General features: G+C 37.7%; 1 protein-coding gene across 1 annotated transcript in view; it reads left to right on the forward strand.

Annotated features, from left to right (window-relative positions):
• The window catches only part of SLC2A13 (solute carrier family 2 member 13), a 526,379-nt gene that overhangs the window by 107,485 nt on the left and 399,044 nt on the right, over window positions 1-19,850 (forward strand). The window contains exon 3 of the mRNA XM_019960789.2: window positions 17,706-17,914. Coding sequence (XP_019816348.2) covers window positions 17,706-17,914 — 209 coding nt within the window. The remainder of the gene's footprint in view (window positions 1-17,705; window positions 17,915-19,850) is intronic.

The raw sequence follows: 19,850 nt of genomic DNA on the forward strand, positions 1-19,850 counted from the left end.
TTGCCTGGGAAATCCCATGGACAAAGGAGTCTAGCGGGCTATGGCCCGTGGGGTCACAAAAGAGTCGGACACAACTGAGTGACAACAACAAACACAATTTTAAAATTATAGAACTAAAGGAAGAAGTAGACGAATTCAGGCTCATATTTGGAGAATTTTTAACTCTTTTAGCAACTGATAGGGCAACTAGACAAAAATTAAGTTTATAAAAACACTAGAAAACACTCTTAACTGCCTAACCATAGTTGACATTTGTAGGTGGCCATATCTGACAGCTGCAATGTACACATTCTTTTTCAAATTTATATCAGACATTCTCTGAAACTGACCGTATGTTGAATCATAAACTAAAAGTTCAGTTCAATTCAGTCGCTCAGTCGTGTCCGATTCTTTGCGACCCCATGAATCGCAGCACGCCAGGCCTCCCTGTCCATCACCAACTCCCGGAGTTCACTCACACTCATGTCCATCGAGTCAGTGATGCCATCCAGCCATCTCATCCTCTGTCGTCCCCTTCTCCTCCTGCCCCCAATCCCTCCCACCATCAGAGTCTTTTCCAATGAGTCAACTCTTCACATGAGGTGGCCAAAGTACTGGAGTTTCAGCTTCAAAATCAGTCCTTCCAATGAACACCCAGGACTGATCTCCTTTAGAATGGACTGGTTGGACCTTCTTGCAGTCCAAGAGACTCTCAAGAATCTTCTCCAACACCACAGTTCAAAAGTATCAATTCTTCGGCGCTCAGCTTTCTTCACAGTCCAACTCTCACATCTATACATGACCACAGGAAGAACCATAGCCTTGACTAGACGAACCTTTGTTGGCAAAGTAATGTCTCTGGTTTTCAATATGCTATCTAGGTTGGTCATAACTTTCCTTCCAAGGAGTAAGCGTCTTTTAATTTCATGGTTGCAATCACCATCTGCAGTGATTTTGGAACCCCCAAAAATAAAGTCTGACACTGTTTCCCCATCTATTTCCCATGAAGTAATGGGGCCAGATGCCATGATCTTAGTTTGCTTAAAGCTCAACATTCAGAAAATAAAAGTTAATAAATTTTAAAAGTGACTCTTAGAGTGTGTTCTCTAACTGTAGCAGAATTAAATTAGACATCAATAAAATAGCCAGAAAAGCTTCAAATATTTGGAAATTAAAGCAACATTCTAAATAACTCAGAAGACATAAGAAGAAAAATGAGAAAATAATTTTGAGTTCAAAGGAAATAAAATATATCAAAATTTGTTGAATACAGGTTCAACTGTGCTTACAGCATAATATATATAGCTAGAGTGATTTTATTAGAGAAGTGGAGAAGTCAAATGATCTAAGTTTCATATTAAGCTAGAAAAATATGAGCACATTAAAACTGAATAAAACAGAAAGGATTAAATAATAAATAATAGAAGCCAAGGTACAGAGCAGGTGAACAATAGAAAAAATAAATGGTGTTGGTTCTTTGAAATTATTAATAAAATTGGTAAACTGATTATGACTGATTTAAAAAGATAAAGTACAAGTTACCATTTTCAGGAGTAAAAGCACATCATTTCTACTGATATAAAGATAGTTGAGGGAACACTTTGAACAATTTTGTGCCAGTAAGGATGGGATGGGCTTATTGCTTGAAAATCACAACTCTACTAAAAACCAACACAGGGTAAAATGGAAAATCTGAGTATTACTATGTTTATTAAGTTGAATCAGTCGTAGTAACCTACCTGAAAAGCTAACTCCAGGCCCATATGGTTTCACTGGCGAATTCTATAAAACATTTAAGAAAGAAATATTCCAAGCTTAAACAAAAGTTTTAAGAAAACAGAAGTAGAAGGAATACTCTCCAGCTGGGTTTTGAGGCCAGCATGACTAATATTGTGGACTTTTTAAATGAAATTAGTCATGCCTCAGCTGTCCAGTTTTTTATTTTTAGTACATTCAACAGTGATTGGATACTCAATAGTTATACATACATGTTAAATATTAAAGTATATCATAGTAGGTGCCAATAAATTTTATGTTAAGAGATTATACATAAGGGCTGCCTATTACTGTAACATTGAACTTCTGGATGGGCTGCACTTTTGGTAGTAATGAAGATTCCAGTTCATTTGGAAAAACAGTGGTTCAAATTCATAACTTGTTAGTTCTGGAAGTGGCTTAAGTTACTACAAGGAGAGTAAATTCTAGTCACTGATTGAAAGTATACTTAAAATATTAGTAAAATAAAACATAATGATATATGAAAGAATAATAAATCCTTTATGTAAACTGACCGAGACGGTTTTCCCAGGAAAGTCAGGTTGTTTACCATATGAAAAGTAATTTGTAGAAGTCACCATGTTGAATTGTTTAAAAGAAGAAAACCTAAGTGATCCATCTCAGTATATGCAGTAAAACATTTGACAGAATAACATTTATTTATGATAAAACCTTTTCTGCAAACTATAAAGGAAGAGACTTCTTGAATTCAATAAAGGACATCTATGAAGAAATGTGTGGAGAAGGCAATGGCACACGACTCCAGTACTCTTGCTTGGAAAACGCCATGGACAGAGAAGCCTGGTAGGCTGCAGTCCATGGGGTCGCTAAGAGTCGGACACGACTGAGCGACTTCACTTTCACTTTCATACATTGGAGAAGGAAATGGCAACCCACTCCGGTGTTCTTGCCTGGAGAATTCCAGGGACGGGGGAGCCTGGTGGGCTGGCGTCTCTGGGGTCGCACAGAGTCGGACATGACTGAAGCAACTTAGCAGCAGCATCAGCAGCAGCAGCAGCAGCATGAAGAAATGTGCAGCCAACTTTATATTCAATGGGGAAAGCTTAAATGCTTTCCCTTATGATATAATTCAAGATTAAGATGTCTACCATCACCACTTACATTCATTTGAATTCATTGAAATGGATAATTGATTTTAAAATTTTTACAGAAAAGTAAAGGACCTAAAATTGCCAAAACTATCTTGAAGAACAAGGTGGAGAATTCAGTCTGATTTCAAGACTTAGTATAAAGTGAAAATAATCAATGAGAGACTGGTAAGAATTGATAAATCAGTAGATTAGAAAGGATGAATGTATCTCAAAAACATGATTGAAAGAAGCTAGACACAAAAGAGTATGGTTTCTATGATTCCATATAAATTTCATTAACATTCAAAATTAAATGTTGCCATACTCTCCTCCAGGGGATCTTCCCAACCTAGGGATTGAACCCAGGTCTCCCACACTGCAGGCAGATTCTTTACTGACTGAACCACCAGCGAAGCCCCAAAATTAACTATGGGGACAGAAATTCGACCAGTGATGATCTAAGGCAATGGGAATTGACTGGAAGTGGGTAGGGTTTGAGGGAACCTACTTGGATGATGGAAATGTTGTGCTTCTTGACTAAGATGGTCAAGGAGACATGTATGGATATAGATACATTAACTCATAGAATGGTATATCTTGGATCATCTCATTATATTATATGCAAATTTTATCAAAAGTTAATTTGAATATTTTAATTTTACCTATTTATTTATTTATTTATTTTGGCTGCGCTGGGTCTTTGTTGTTTTGCAAGCTGAGTAGGCTTCTCCTTACAGTGGCCTCTCTTGTTACAGAGCATAGGCTCTAGGTACGGCGGCTTCAGTAGTTGCTGCAAGTGGGCTTGGTAGTTGTAGCTTGTAGGCTCTTAGAGCACAGGCTCAGTGGTTGTGGATCGTGGGCTTAGTTGCTCCGTGACATTTGGAATCTTCCTGGACCAGGGATCGAACCCATATTCCTTGCTTTGCAGGCGGATTCTGATCCACTGGACTCTGCATTCAGATGTTTATATCTTTCCTTTTCTCCTTTGCTTTTCACTTCTCTTCTTTTCACAGCTATTTGTAAGGCCTCCCCAGACAGCCATTTTGCTTTTTTGCACTTCTTTTCCATGGGAATGGTCTTGATCCCTGTCTCCTGTACAATGTCATGAACCTCATTCCATAGTTCATCAGGCACTCTATCTATCAGATCTAGGCCCTTAAATCTATTTCTCACTTCCACTGTATAATCATAAAGGATTTGATTTAGGTCATACCTGAATGGTCTAGTGGTTTTCCCTACTTTCTTCAATTTAAGTCTGAATTTGGCAATAAGGAGTTCATGATCTGAGCCACAGTCAGCTCCTGGTCTTGTTTTTGCTGACTGTATAGAGCTTCTCCATCTTTGGCTGCAAAGAATATAATCAGTCTGATTTGGGTGTTGACCATCTGGTGATGTGCATGTGTAGAGTCTTCTCTTTTGTTGTTGGAAGAGGGTGTTTGCTATGACCAGTGTGTTCTCTTGGCAAAACTCTATTAGCCTTTGCCCTGCTTCATTCTGTATTCCAAGGCCAAATTTTCCTGTTACTCCAGGTGTTTCTTGACTTCCTACTTTTGCATTCCAGTTCCCTATAATGAAAAGGACATCTTTTTTGGGTGTTAGTTCTAAAAGGTCTTGTAGGTCTTCATAGAACCATTCAACTTCAGCTTCTTCAGCATTACTCGTTGGGGCATAGACTTGGATTACTGTGATATTGAATGGTTTGCCTTGGAAATGAACAGAGATCATTCTGTTGTTTTGAGATTGCATCCAAGTACTGCATTTCGGACTCTTTTGTTGATCATGATGGCCACTCCATTTCTTCTGAGGGATTCCTGCCCACAGTAGTAGATATAATGGTCATCTGAGTTAAATTCACCCATTCCAGTCCATTTCAGTTCGCTGATTCCTAGAATGTTGACATTCACTCTTGCCATCTCTTGTTTGACCACTTCCAATTTACCTTGATTCATGGACCTGACATTCCAGGTTCCTATGCAATATTGCTCTTTACAGCATTGGACCTTGCTTCTATCACCAGTCACATCCACAGCTGGGTATTGTTTTTGCTCTGGCTCCATTCCTTCATTCTTTCTGGAGTTATTTCTCCACTGATCTCCAGTAGCATATTGGGCACCTACTGACCTGGGGAGTTTCTCTTTCAGTATCCTATCATTTTGCCTTTTCATACTGTTCATGGGTTTCTCAAGGCAAGAATACTGAAGTGGTTTGCCATTCCCTTCTCCAGTGGACCACATTCTGTCAGATCTCTCCACCATGACCCGCCCGTCTTGGGTGGCCCCATGGGCATGGCTTAGTTTCACTGAGTTAGACAAGGCTGTGGTCCTAGTGTGATTAGATTGACTAGTTTTCTGTGAGTATGGTTTCAGTGTGTCTGCCCTCTGATGCCCTCTTGCAACACCTACCATCTCACTTGGGTTTCTCTTACCTTGGGTGTGGGGTATCTCTTCACGGCTGCTCCAGCAAAGCGCAGCCATTGCTCCTTACCTTGGACGAGGGGTATCTCCTCACCGCCGCCCTTCCTGACCTTCAACGTGGGATAGCTCCTCTAGGTCCTCTTGCGCCAGCAGAACATCAGGTTGGTCCTCCAGGCCACCAACCCTGGCCTCAGGCATTGGGTAGCTCCTCCCGCCTTCTGCCCCTGGCCTCGGGCTTAGGGGCGTGGAGTATCTCCTCCCAGCCGGAATAGGAGAAAAGGGAAAAAGGAGAAAAGGAAAGAAATAAACATTTGAATGCAGAGTTCCAAAGAATAGCAAGAAGAGATAAGAAAGCCTTCTTGGGTGATCAATGCAAAGAAGTAGAGGAAAACAACAGAATGGGAAAGACTAGGGATCTCTTCAAGAAAATCAGAGATACCAAAGGAACATTTCATGCAAAGATGGGCTCGATAAAGGACATAATTGGTATGGACCTAACAGAAGCAGAAGACATTAAGAAGAGATGGCAAGAATACACAGAAGAACTGTACAAAAAAGATCTTCACGACCCAGATAATCACGATGGTGTGATCACTGACCTAGAACCAGACATCCTGGAGTGTGAAGTCAAGTGGGCCTTAGAAAGCATCACTACAAACAAAGCTAGTGGAGGTGATGAAATTCCAATTGAGCTATTCCAAATCCTGAAAGATGATGCTGTGAAAGTGCTGCACTCAATATGCCAGCAAGTTTGGAAAACTCAGCAGTGGCCACAGGACTGGAAAAGGTCCATTTTCATTCCAATCCCAAAGAAAGGCAATTCCAAAGAATGCTCAAACTACTGCACAATTGCACTCATCTCACATGCTAGTAAAGTAATGCTCAAAATTCTCCAAGCCAGGCTTCAGCAATATGTGAACCGTGAACTTCCTGATGTTCAAGTTGGTTTTAGAAAAGGCAGAGGAACCAGAGATCAAATTGCCAACATCTGCTGGATCATGGAAAAAGCAAGAGAGTTCCAGAAAGACATCTATTTCTGCTTTATTGACTACGCCAAAGCCTTTGACTGTGTGGATCAGAATAAACTGTGGAAAATTCTGAAAGAGATGGGAATACCAGACCACCTGATCTGCCTCTTGAGAAATCTGTATGCAGGTCAGGAAGCAACAGTTAGAACTGGACATGGAACAACAGACTGGTTCCAAACAGGAAAAGGAGTACATCAAGGCTGTATATTGTCACCCTGCTTATTTAACTTATATGCAGAGTACATCATGAGAAACGCTGGACTGGAAGAAACACAAACTGGAATCAAGATTGCCGAGAGAAATGTCAATAACCTCAGATATGCAGATGACACCACCTTTATGGCAGAAAGTGAAGAGGAACTCAAAAGCCTCTTGATGAAAGTGATAGTGGAGAGTAAAAAAGTTGGCTTAAAGCTCAACATTCAGAAAACGAAGATCATGGCATCCGGTCCCATCACTTCATGGGAAATAGATGGGGAAACAGTGGAAACAGTGTCAGACTTTCTTTTTGGGGGCTCCAAAATCACTGCAGATGTTGACTGCAGCCATGAAATTAAAAGACGCTTACTCCTTGGAAGGAAAGTTATGACCAACCTAGATAGAATATTCAAAAGCAGAGACATTACTTTGCCAACAAAGGTTCGTCTAATCAAGGCTATGGTTTTTCCAGTGGTCATGTATGGATGTGAGAGTTGGACTGTGAAGAAGGCTGAGCACTGAAGAATTGATGCTTTTGAACTGTGGTGTTGGAGAAGACTCTTGAGAGTCCCTTGGATTGCAAGGAGATCCAACCAGTCCATTCTTAAGGAGATCAGCCCTGGGGTTTCTTTGGAAGGAATGATGCTAAAGCTGAAACTCCAGTACTTTGGCCACCTCATGCGAAGAGTTGACTCATTGGAAAAGACTCTGATGCTGGGAAGGATTGGGGGCAAGAGGAGAAGGGGACGACAGAGGATGAGATGGCTGGATGGCATCACTGACTCGATGGGCGTGAGTCTGAGTGAACTCCGGGAGTTGGTGATAGACAGGGAGGCCTGGCGTGCTGCTATTCATGGGGTCACAAAGAGTCGGACATGACTGAGCGACTGAACTGATCTGATCCACTGAGCCACCAGGGAAGTCTCAATTTGAATCTTATATTGGCTCCTTGCTTTATATTCCTTTTCTGCAATGGTCAGTCGTAATTTAAATGTTGTTTTTACCATGACACTTTTTCAATTATCCTCCGTTGAAATAATTTTTCTCCTTACTGTTACACTGTGACTAAATCTCAGTCATAGCAATTATATAATACTATTCCATTCCACAATTACTAGGTATAAATTCCTTGAAGCAAGGACATGTCTCTTGATCATTTGTGTATCTCCATAATCTCAAATGTAGAGCTTTGCATATAGAAGATATTCAGCGTTTGAAAAAAGAGGGTATATATATATATATATATATATATATATATATATAGGTATGGCTGTGTGCACATTATTTTCTGCACTGTTACTGTGAATTTTGTACAAGTCTTGATGCATATTGCCATGTTGTTTAAAACTATCTAATATCTCTGCCAAATACCACATTCTTTTATTTAAGTAGCATCTGATCTCATTCTATCAAAGCTAGTGTATCTTGCTGATCCTACTGTGACTACAACACTAAATATCCTCAGCCAAGCTAAGTGCCTTGAAAAATGCTGGGCTGGATGAAGGACAAGCTGGAATCAAGATTGCCAGGAGAAATGTCAGTAACCTCAGATATGCAGATGACACCACCCATATGGCAGAAAGTGAAGAGGAGCTGAAGAGCCTCTTGATGAAAGTGAAAGAGGAGAGTAAAAAAGCTGGCTTAAAATTCAACATTCAAAGAACTAAGATCATGGCATCTGGTCCCATCACTTCATGCAAATAGATGGGGAAACAATGGAAACAGTGACAGAAAATAAAAGACTTTATTTTCTTGGGCTCCAAAATCACTGCAGATGGTGATTGCAGCCATAAAATTTTCTTCCTTGGAAGAAAAGCTATGACTGACCTAGACAGCATATTAAAAAGCAGAAATATTACTTTGCTGACAAAGGTCCATCTAGGTAAAGCTATGGTTTTTCCGGTAGTCATGTATGGATGTGAGAGTTGGACCATAAGGAAAGCTGAGTGCTGAAGAATTGATGCTTTTGAACTGTGGTATTGGAGAAGACTCTTGAGAGTCCCTTGGACAGCAAAGAGATCAAACCAGTCAATCCTAAAGGAAATCAGTCCTGAATATTCATTGGAAGGACTGATGCTGAAGCTCTAGTACTTTGGCCACCTAATGAGAAGAACTGACTCATTGGAAAAGACCCAGATGCTGGAAAAGATTGAAGGCAGGAGGAGAAGGGAACAACAGACCATGAGATGGTTGGGTGGTATCACTGACTCAATAGACATGAGTTTGAGAAAGCTCCAGGAGTTGGTGATGGACAGTGAGGCCTGGAGTGGTGCAGTCCATGGGGTCTCAAAGAGTTGTACACGACTGAACAACTGCACTGAATTGAAGCCACTTGCCTTGTGTATTGACCTCAGATTTCTTTCAGAGTAGTTTTCCCTAAATTCTAGATAAAGTTAATATTTGCTTTGGCTTATGTCTATGTTTATACCTATGGCTGATTTTTTTTAACATAGACTCATTTACTAAGTAACACAAAAATTGCTCATTTGCTGCTGATGTATCTTTTTTTTTTTTTTACTAGAGAGAATACAACTTGACACATTAATTTTTTTGTATTATTTACCCCCAGCTGTGTGTCTCTTGTTGTTCTGTCTCCCATCAAATTTTCAAGTGTATTAGTCATTGATAATATGAATCATCATTAATGAATACAGAATATAGCCCTTAATGGCAGAAGAAAATTAACTTCTTAGCCTGAGGTCTTAATTAGGCAGTGTTTTATTTCTTTAAATAATTTTTTTATTGAGATATAGTAGATTTACAATGTTGTATTAGTTTCAGATAAACTTGAAAGTGAATCGTTTATACAAGTGCATGTATGTATTCTTTTTTAGATTCTTTACCCATATAGACTGTTATAGAATATTGAATAGAGATCCCTGTCCTAGGTCCTTATTAGTTATCTATTTTATGTATGGTAGTGTATATGTGTCAATTTCAGTCTCCCAATTTATTCCTCCCCCCCTTACCTGCTGGAAGCCATAAATTTATTACCTATGTCTGTTACTCTATTTTAGTTTTGTAGATAAGTTCATTTGCAGCCTTTTTAAGGCAGTATAATTCTTATTTTAAGTTCTTCTGAGTGATGAACAAAACTTTAAAAATATATTATGAAGTAAGTTGTTATAACTGTAGCAGATAGTAAAATTCAGTACTGTGTTCTTGTATTTAAAACTTTTTCATTAAGTAAGACATATATAAATCATAACTTATGTTTGATGACTATTGAGTAAATATTTTATTATTAATATTTAAATGTGGCTGTTTCTTTTGTAAATCCAAGAATAGAGATTTTGGAGTAAATGTATTACTCATGTATTATTACTTAAAGAGTATGAGAAATATATGAAAAAACTCCAAATCCATAGGACTCTTGAACATCAAGAGTAGCTCTAGATATAGGGCTGAAGGACTGTGTTTTTGGATGTGGTTTGAATGGATTGGCTTATGCCTTTTTAAGGGGAAATTCTTACCAGTCTGTATAGAGTATAATGATCAATATATTGGAAAGTTGCTGCTTGGGGAGATGTTTTTGGATTTACACAATACTGCCACTCTAATTATGGAGAAGGCAATGGCATCCCACTCCAGTACTCTTGCCTGGAAAATGCCATGGACAGAGGAGCCTGGTGGGCTGCAGTCCATGGGGTCACTAAGAGTTGGACACGACTGAGCGACTTCACTTTCACTTTTCACTTTCATGCATTGGAGAAGGAAATGGCAACCCACTCCAGTGTTCTTGCCTGGAGAATCCCAGGGACAGGGGAGCCTGGTGGGCTGCTGTCTCTGGGGTCGCACAGAGTTGGACACGACTGAAGTGACTTAGCAGCAGCAGCAGCAGCAGCACTCTAATTAAGTTTGTTCATGATGCTCAACTTCTTAGAGTTTGGCACTTAACTTACATTCAAATGTTTGAAGTTCAGCCTTAGCATTCTAAGTAAGCATAAAGTAACATAAACCTTCATAAAGTAACATTTTCAAAGAATTTACTGATTCTAACTGCTGACTCGTTCTACGATATTCAGTGAAACTTTCAGGAAAAAAAAAGATTTAAAGTTTAAATCATAATTACATGTGAAAGGATGCCAGTTTGAAATTGTAAAGTTTTAAAGAATAATGCACAGCATCTTAGTATTTATGATACAGTATTCCTCTAATATATTTGTGTTCTTAGAAATGGGTTAACATAATATTCTTATTTCTAAATGAATAGAAAATAGATATAAATGCAAACTAGAAGATAAAGAATGGAGGTAAAACTGTTACAATAACAAATACATTTTTTCCCATTTATTATAAGACAGTATTCTATATTATTAGAGGATATTGCTAAAAACCCTCCCTGTACCCAAGACAGTTTCAGAGATTGTGTTTTGAAAAATATCAAGATTCTCTATGACTAGAAAAATGTGATGATTTGGCTTAAAAAATGTAAATTTTTAACAACCTGAGGTCTAGAGACAGGTAAGGAAGTAATTATTGAGCTGCACCTTAATGCTCTCATGGCTCATTAGGAGGATAATTGGTTAAATGACTGCAGTGTCCAAAAAAATCTTTACTGTGCTTTTCCACATGAAAATGTCTTCTGTTAGTAGAATCCAGCACCTCAAGAGCAAACAAAAATAATTTTATACAGTTTGTTTTATTTTTTTATTTTTATTTTTTATTTTAATTTTATTTTTAAACTTAACAATATTGTATTAGTTTTGCCAAATATCGAAATGAATCCGCCTGGTATACCTGTGTTCCCCATCCTGAACCCTCCTCCCTCCTCTCTCCCCATACCCTCCCTCTGGGTCATCCCATTTAAATATAACACTTTATAATACAATTCCCCTAGCTGTGATAGTCTTTCTGTTATAGCTTGACTTACAATTAAAGCCATAAATCGTATGTCATATAAAGGGACTTCCCAGGTGGCACTAGTGGTAAAGAACTTGTGTGCCATGCAGGCAATGTAAGAGACGCAGTTTCGATTCCTGGGTCGGGAAGATCCCCTGGAGGAGAAAATGGCAATCCACTCCAGTATTCTTGCCTGGAAAATTCCATGAACATAGGAGCTTGGCAGGCTACAGTCCATGGGGTCACAAAGAGTCAGACACAACTGAAACGACTTAGCACAGCCCAGCCCAGTTTGTCATATAAAACATTTTAAAAGGATCAACTCTCAAGTCAAAATTTTGTTGCTCCAATCATCTTTTAAAGTATCTGTTGTCTTACTGTCTAGTTTTTCCTGTATGAAAAGTTTACCTGTATAGATTAAAGAAAAATGAAATCAAAATTCAGTTTGGCATGGTCAACAGTAGAAGTTTACCCTTACAAATTATATTTTAATAGTCAGCTGTTCTCATAGAAAGACTCTGGTGTTGAGAAGATAAAAGGATATTTGGTTTGCCACTAGTGGGTCAGTGTTGTTAAGTCCAGTTTGCAGATCCCTAGCCCAGTGGGTGCCGAGCCCAATGCTGTGCTACGTTTGGCAAGACGGGGAGGACAGCACTCAGAGGCTCTTTCTGCTTTTGTTGCTGCAGGGCTTTACTGAGATGTGTTAACAACACTGAGAGATGTGTAAACAACTAACTTCTGAAGCGATCCTTCAAAGTATTTAAATATGAGACTAATATGAATGTATTCCCCCTTTTATGAATTTTATCAAGTAATTGTTAAACATTTATTGTAGCTTAACTTAGAAGAAACATTTATTATAGGGAGCCTGGGTTTTAATCCTAATTCTAGTGCATGCTAGTTCTATATCTTCTTTGTGCCTTGTTTCCGTGTCTTTAAAATGGTAATAATAATGATGCCTATGTCCTACGGTTGTTTTGAGATAAATAAGTTAAGATATGTTAATTCCTTTGAGCAGTGGTTGGCACACAGTAACTGGTGCTAGTGCTATGTGTCAGCTATTACTTTTGCTGTTACTGTGAAATGATCATATGTCCAAGCTGAGTTTATACCTTCAAGTAGATTTTCATGAATTTGGAACATAATTAACATCACTGTGGAACTACTAGAGATAAATAATAGGTTCATCTGTTAACTGTGTTATCAGATAACCATTTTGTCATCAGTTCAGAGAAGGGCAGTTATGAACTGCAAAATACTGTGTCTTAAATGTTCATCTGTTCGAGGATGCTTGTCTTTCATTTCATAGGTGAGAGCAATGTGATTCCTTTAAGACAAGATTGATTGTAAATATTCAGTTCAGTGAAGGACTTGTTTGGTTCTGTGTGAGGAACAGGCCATCTGATAGCAGCAGCTTAGCAGGTCTGCTCAGCCTTAGTGTAGAAGGTTGACACCTAGGAATGAACGATGTTTGGTTTACAGTTTCAGTTCCTGACACTGGGAAGGCTTAATCTGAGATGAAACCAGGCTTGTCTCCCTTGTTGATAGTTGGTCCAAACACACAATTTGAAAGTATTGCTTAGTATTGGAGGTTCCTGTCTTAGTTGTCTAGTGTGCAGGTCCTGGTACTGGTAGTTGTACCAGAAAATAGCTCATTTGTTAACTTCAGTTTAGAAAGTTTTAAAAGGTATCTTTCTATGAGTGATCTTGTTACTAAAGAGAATGCTAAAGATTTTAGGATTCATGAAGGCTTGGCACATTTTCTTGAGTCAACCTCCTTTCCCATTCTTTCAGCTTGATGTGCTGTCTGGCCTCTAGAATGTAAATGGCATTTGCTTAAAATGTGGACCTTGAGTGCTTATTGTTCACTTTCACCCTCTGGGTTTTTAAAACACTTAGATCAGTGGTTTTCGGCCATGAAGGCACATTAGTACCACCTTGGGAACTTTTAAGAAAATAGAATTCCCTGGTCTTAAAGCCCAGACCAATTAGTCTGAATCTCTGGGGTGGTTGGGACCTGGATGCTGGTACGTTTTAAAAGCCTCTTGGGTGATTCTAATGTGTAGCCAGGGTTTAGAACTCTTGATTTGACTTATAATAAGGAAATATCCCATGTCAGGGGGATACTTGTTTGTTTGGGAATTGCCTGCCTGGTTTATCAGTGTACTCTTGTCATTCATCTGGTTTCCTTGGATTTAGAGGACTCTTGGTGAATCTATAGCAGTGCTTTAACTAGCCTAGATTGTATGCAGGTCAAGAAGCAACAGTTAGAACTGGGCATGGAACAATAGACTGGTTCCAAATTGGGAAAGGAATATGTCAAGGCTGTATATTGTCACCCTGCTTATTTAACTTATATGCAGAGTACATCGTGCGAAATGCTGGGCTGGATGAATCACAAGCTGGAATCAGATTGCTGGGAGAGATATCAATAACCTCAGATATGCAGATGATGCCGCTCTTATGGTAGAACGTGAAGAACTAAAGAGCCTCTTGATGAAAGTGAAAGAAGAGAGTGAAAAAGCTGGCTTAAAACTCAACATTCAAAAAATGAAGATCATGGCATCTGGTCCCATCATGGATGCAAAGATGAGGAAATAGATGCAAATAGATGGGGAAACAATGGAAACAGTGACCGATTTTATGTTCTTGGGCTCCAAAATCACTGCAGATGGTGACTGCAGCCATGAAATTAAAAGACGCTTGCTCCTTGAAAGAAAAGCTATGACCAACCTGGACAGCATATTGAAAAGCAGAGACATTACTTTGCTGACAAAGGTCCAAAGTAATGGTTTTTCTAGTAGTCATGTATGGATGTGGGAGTTGGACCGTAAAGAAAGCTGAGTGCTGAAGAATTAATGCTTTTGAAATGTGGTGTTGAAGAAGACTCTTGAGAGTTTCTTGGACTGCAAGGAGATAAAACCATTCAATGCTAAAGGAAATCAGTCCTGAATATTCATTGGAAAGACTGATGCTGAAGCTGAAGCTCCAATACTTTGGCCACCTGATGTGAAGAACTGAGTCGTTGGGAAAGACCCTGAGGCTGCGAAAGAGTCAAGGCAGGAGGAGAAGGGGATGACAGAGGATGAGATGGGTTTTATGTCATCACCAACTTGATGGACATGAGTTTGAGCAAGCTCTGGGTGTTGGTGATGGACAGGGGAGCTCACTGTGCTGCATTCCATGGGATCACAAAGAGTCGGACATGACTGAGCAACTGAACTGAAAATAAGCTTCTTTGTTTTACTTTTAAAAGAGAAATCTTAGGATGTAAATGTATAAAACGTGTTTATCTTGACCAGTCTCTGAAAATAGGCTTTAATTTCCTTAAAATTTGGCAGTAGAATGTGAGTTTCTTTTTCTTATCCTGGTATTAAGTCATTGAATTGTAAATGTCAGATCTAGACTCTTTGTATTTGGAAATTTCAGAAGACTGGAGGGCTGAAGTATTCTGTCTCCTACAGCTGGCTTAGAAAACAAGCTAATATGTATGTTTGTGTTTTTCTTTTCCCTTTTCTCCTCTTCTTTTTTCTTTTAATTTTTAAAAAAGTTTATGTTCTGGGATTAAATAGTGCATAATGAAGTGTACCAGGGAAGCCTACAATAGTGCAAAGTATTACGTGAGCATCTTTGGGTCTAAAAATGATTCAGTTTCTTTATTCATTTCAGTGCTTCTTTGAAGTATTTAGTGTATCCCTTTAATCTTCATTCATCACTAAAGGGGGTTTGGAGAACAGAATAAAAGATCGAGAAAGGTATAAAGAAAAGAACATAAAGGGTTTCATCTTTAGTACTTTTCTTATTTATTTCCTAATTCAATATATTTGGTTTCTACTTTATTTGTTGTTGTTCAGTTGCCAACTTGTGTCTGATTCTTTGTGACCCCATTAGCTGCAGCATGCCAGGCTTCCCTGTCCTTCACTCTTTCCTTGAGTTTGCTCAAACTCGTGTCCATTGAGTCAGTGATGCCGTCTGACCATCTCATCCTTTGTTGCCCTCTTCTCATCTTGCTTTCAATCTTTCCCAGCATCAGGGTCTTCCAATCAGTAAGCTCTTGAAGTCATCTTTTTATTGCTTTTCTTTTAAGTAATTGGGAGTGTAGGATAATCTTTTCTCTTAAATTTTTAAAGAGAAAACACAACTGAATAGAAATTTCATTCATTTACAGGATACATTTAAGTAACAGATTGGGTTATACAAATTAACATCGTAAAGGAAAGAGGCCAGAAATATACATTTGTGTGAGCTAATCTTTTAAGTTCTCATCAAATGAGTCTTCTTCAGAAGAAAAGGTTTGGTTATATCTTGAATTACAAAAATGTAGTTTCTTGGAAAGAATTACTCTGTAAGTAACCTTGCAGACCTAAATGACCCAGTAGGGTTTTGCATAAAATGTTATTATAGAAATGTGAAACAGTTATTTTCTGTTTAGTTTTTATAGACTGTTAATATTGTATAGCTGCTTTGTATCATTTCACAAAACATTTACTAAATGCCCACTGTGCAAGATAGTTTATAAGGTCCTTTGCTGAATACATGGTTAAATATGCAATCAAGTGAAATAGGTAAATTATTTATTATAATATAAGGTATAATGACATAAATTGAGGTTAAAAATGTTTTGTAGGTGAGCTGAGGAAGGAATGATTCAGTATTGGTGTAATTTTCAAAATTAATGGATTAAAGTATGAAACATGTCTAATAAGATCTTTATTAAGTGATTTATTTAGTCAGTCTTTCATAAACACTTTACTTTCTATATCTTAGTTAATTTTTCTGAGTGTATTTGTTGCTACAATTTGTCATAAGAGATACTCTGAACACTCATGTAGCAGTTGTATTTTGCTTTTCTACTCTTTTTGGAATTAAAATGAAATTGCCTGGAAAATAATAGACTTGTGCACAAGATATGTGTTTGGAGTCTTCAGGATTGCTGTACTTTTGGTTTAGTATAGCTTAACACCCAGTGTGAAGAACTGACTCATTGGAAAAGACCCTGATGCTGGGAAAGACTGAAGACAGGAGGAGAAGGGGATGACCAAGGTTGAGATGGTTGGATGGTATCACCAACTTGATGGACATGAGTTTGAGCAAGCTCCAGGAGTTGATGATGGACAGGGAAGCCTGGCGCGCTTCAGTCCATGGGGTCACAAAGATTCAGACATGACTGAGCGATTGAACTGAACTGAAAAGTTAGAGTAGCTTTGAAAAGTGTATTGAGTCAGGTGGATTCTCATTAATTTATGGGTTATTATGTAATTAGGACTGGCCTTCTGAGCTCTGCCACCATATATCTACCATGGAAAATATTCTGGAAACCTGGATCAGTAGGAAACATCCAAGTGTCCTAGATTGTTTTTTTTTTTTTTTTTAAGTTGCTCAGTCGTGTCCAACTCTTCTAGATTCATAGAAGCCATCAGTTTAAAGAGGCCTTGAAGTTTATGTAGCATAACTAAGTTTAAAAGGATTGAGGCCTGGAGATGTTAGGACATTAGTCCAGTGGTCAGAACAATTTGAAGAGATCTTGATATTGATATATTCATATTTATATTTTTGTTATTTCTCTGGTGGATTTAAAGTGGTGTGCTTATTTGCTATTTAGAGTTTTGCCAGTCATTAAGAATAGACACTTATGTTGATGTATGGCAAAAACCATCACAATATTGTAATTATCCTACAATTAAAATAAGAACAGATGTCTGAAAAAAAGGACAAATGAAACAACATAAGTAGCTTTTTCACATTCCTAAACATTTTAATAATCATTATTTGCATCTGACTATATTTTTTCTGCTATCAGCTGCTATATGCTTTCCTAACTCTCTGTCCTTCCCCATCTCCTTGTCTTTTTTAAAAAACAAAGTGCTTTTTGCCTGAAAATATATGTTGCTTGATGGCAAAATGAAATCATAACTGGTTATTTACAGAAAAGAAATAACTGTAAAGAAATCTGAGCATATATTTTAATGAACAGTATATCTTTTAACCAGATATTAGAGAACTTTGTCTTAACCCCATGTTTATATTGTAAATTGCAAAATTATAGTAGTATTAGATAGGAATGGTGATTATGGTGTTCTGCATGTTGTGTTTGGTTCAGAATGCATAGCCTTAATGAATATGACTTTTGTCCATTCCTTTTCATTGTAATTTGTGGGAGAGAGAAAGAATCAGATTTTCTCATTTTTCAATTTCCTGCTACAGTATAAGAATGTCATTATTTCTGATGACAGACATATATATATATATGATGAAAAGAAAATCTTTCTAATTTTTACCATTATATGTTATTCCAATGTGGTAAATGCAAACCTTTTATTCATACTCAGCATTTATAAGACCACATTTTACAGCAATATATTGATTTCTTATTGCAGGTACATGCTGGGACTTGCAGCAATTCCAGCAGTTATACAGTTTTTTGGCTTTCTCTTTTTACCTGAAAGCCCTCGATGGCTTATTCAGAAAGGACAGACTCAAAAGGCCCGTAGAATTTTATCTCAGATGCGTGGTAACCAAACCATTGATGAGGAGTATGATAGTATCAAAAACAACATTGAAGAAGAGGAAAAAGAGGTTGGCTCAGGTATGTGGATTATATATATATATTAATTTTAAGACTACATAATAATTTTACTTATAAATCATATTCTTTTAATTTTATTTATATATCTAAATGATGAAGTGGTTCTATATGTATAACTAAGCCAAAATAAATGTATTTGAATTTCAAAAGCAAATAACTGTGTTATAAAAGAATGAAAAAAATTCCCAGAATGCCACTGTCCTCACATAATTTTTATTTTTGTGATTTCTTTTAAATCAGATATACTTGATATAGGTGTCATTTTGTATGGGGGGACATTTTTTGAGTATATTTTACATGTAAATATATATAAAGATAAACCTGCATTATTGACGTGTCATAAATAAAAAGTCAGCATGAGCTATTGTCAAAATAAAACACTTAAGTAAAATTAAATACCTTGTTTACATATGCTACATTAATTTCCATACTAATGTTTTCCATACTAATTAATTTCCACACTAAGACTAAGCATATAGCTTCTTATACTAGTTATGGAATAGTTTTGCATTTCCCTGTTTTCATTAAAATGTTTGTGTAATCACAATTTCACTATGTCAGAAACCAAAAAAAAAGAGCAAGTTTCTGGTTAATTTATGTTGATGAATATAATTTCAGAGAAGAAATCATATAGGGATTTAAAAATTCTCAGACAGGATCTATAATCTTGACAGCTTGATTTGGGTCAGCAATTTGCCAGAATTTTATGATGGGAATAAAACAGATATTTTACAATGTCTGTTGGATTCACATTCCCCAAAATTGTCTCATTTTCTCTCAACTTTCCTTCTGCCTCTACAGTAACTGGTTGTTCAATGGAGATGCTTAACTTATATTAGTACCGAACACAAACACACCCCTTTATTGATATGTCTTACACAAGTCTTGGGAGGTCTGCTCACTGACCTCTCTTACTATTCTTTGGATACTGAAGAAACAGTAGAATGAATGCTCTTCAGAAACTGGTCCCTCTGGTAGCCCTACATGTGTGCATGTGTGCTTAGTTGCTCAGTCATGTCCGACTCTTTGCGACCCCGTGGACTATAGCCTGTCAGGCTCCTCTGTTCGTGGGATTTCCCAGGCAAGAATACTGGAGTGGGTTGCCATGCCCTCCTCCAGGGGATCTTCCCAACCCAGAGACTGAACCCACATCTCTAATGACTCTTGTATTGGCAAGCAGGTTCTTCACTCTAGTGCCAACCTGGGAAGCCCAAGTACTCTGCACATTAGTGCATATATTAGAGAGAATTTTGCGTCAACAAAATAATTCATTTTTATGGGTTCAGGATTGTATTAGGTTTTAAAATATAATTTCAAATGTTAATTTAAATTACAAATAACTTATTTTATGCTTCTGACTAAATTCCTTTCATCAGTTACTTGAATTAAATATGAGGTTGCTTTTGTAGTAATCAGTACACTTGAAACCCATGTGCTAAAAATGTGTGAGGGGAAATATTTGTTGAGTATTAGGTTATATTAAATACTACTTAGAACATAAGTTTTTATTAGTCTATGTGAGGGGTAGGACAACAATTCAATTAAAAAAAACCAAACATGTTCTTGTTTTGGAGTGGGTATACCACAGAGTCTACTACACAGCTTTGAATATGCAGCTTCATTTTAACTACTTAAGAATTTGTCTGACTGGTCTAACCATGCACTTGTTGACACTGCACATTGCCTCTCATGACTATTTGGAATGTATAGTCAAATGGGTTTTTATAGATACTTGAGGTACACAGGATTGCAATTATCTGCATCTGCTTTGGTGGTGGTTGTGGTGGTTTAGTTGCTAAGTCATATCCAGCTCTTGGGACCCCAAGAGTTGGGGCCTGCCAGACTCCTCTGTCCATGGGATTCTCCAGGCAAGAATACTGGAGTGGGTTGCCGTTTCCTTCTCCAGAGATTGAACCCAGGTCTCCTGCATTGCAGG

The sequence above is a fragment of the Bos indicus genome, chromosome 5 (assembly GCF_029378745.1).
Source record: "Bos indicus isolate NIAB-ARS_2022 breed Sahiwal x Tharparkar chromosome 5, NIAB-ARS_B.indTharparkar_mat_pri_1.0, whole genome shotgun sequence".
In the NCBI taxonomy this organism is placed as follows: domain Eukaryota; kingdom Metazoa; phylum Chordata; class Mammalia; order Artiodactyla; family Bovidae; genus Bos; species Bos indicus.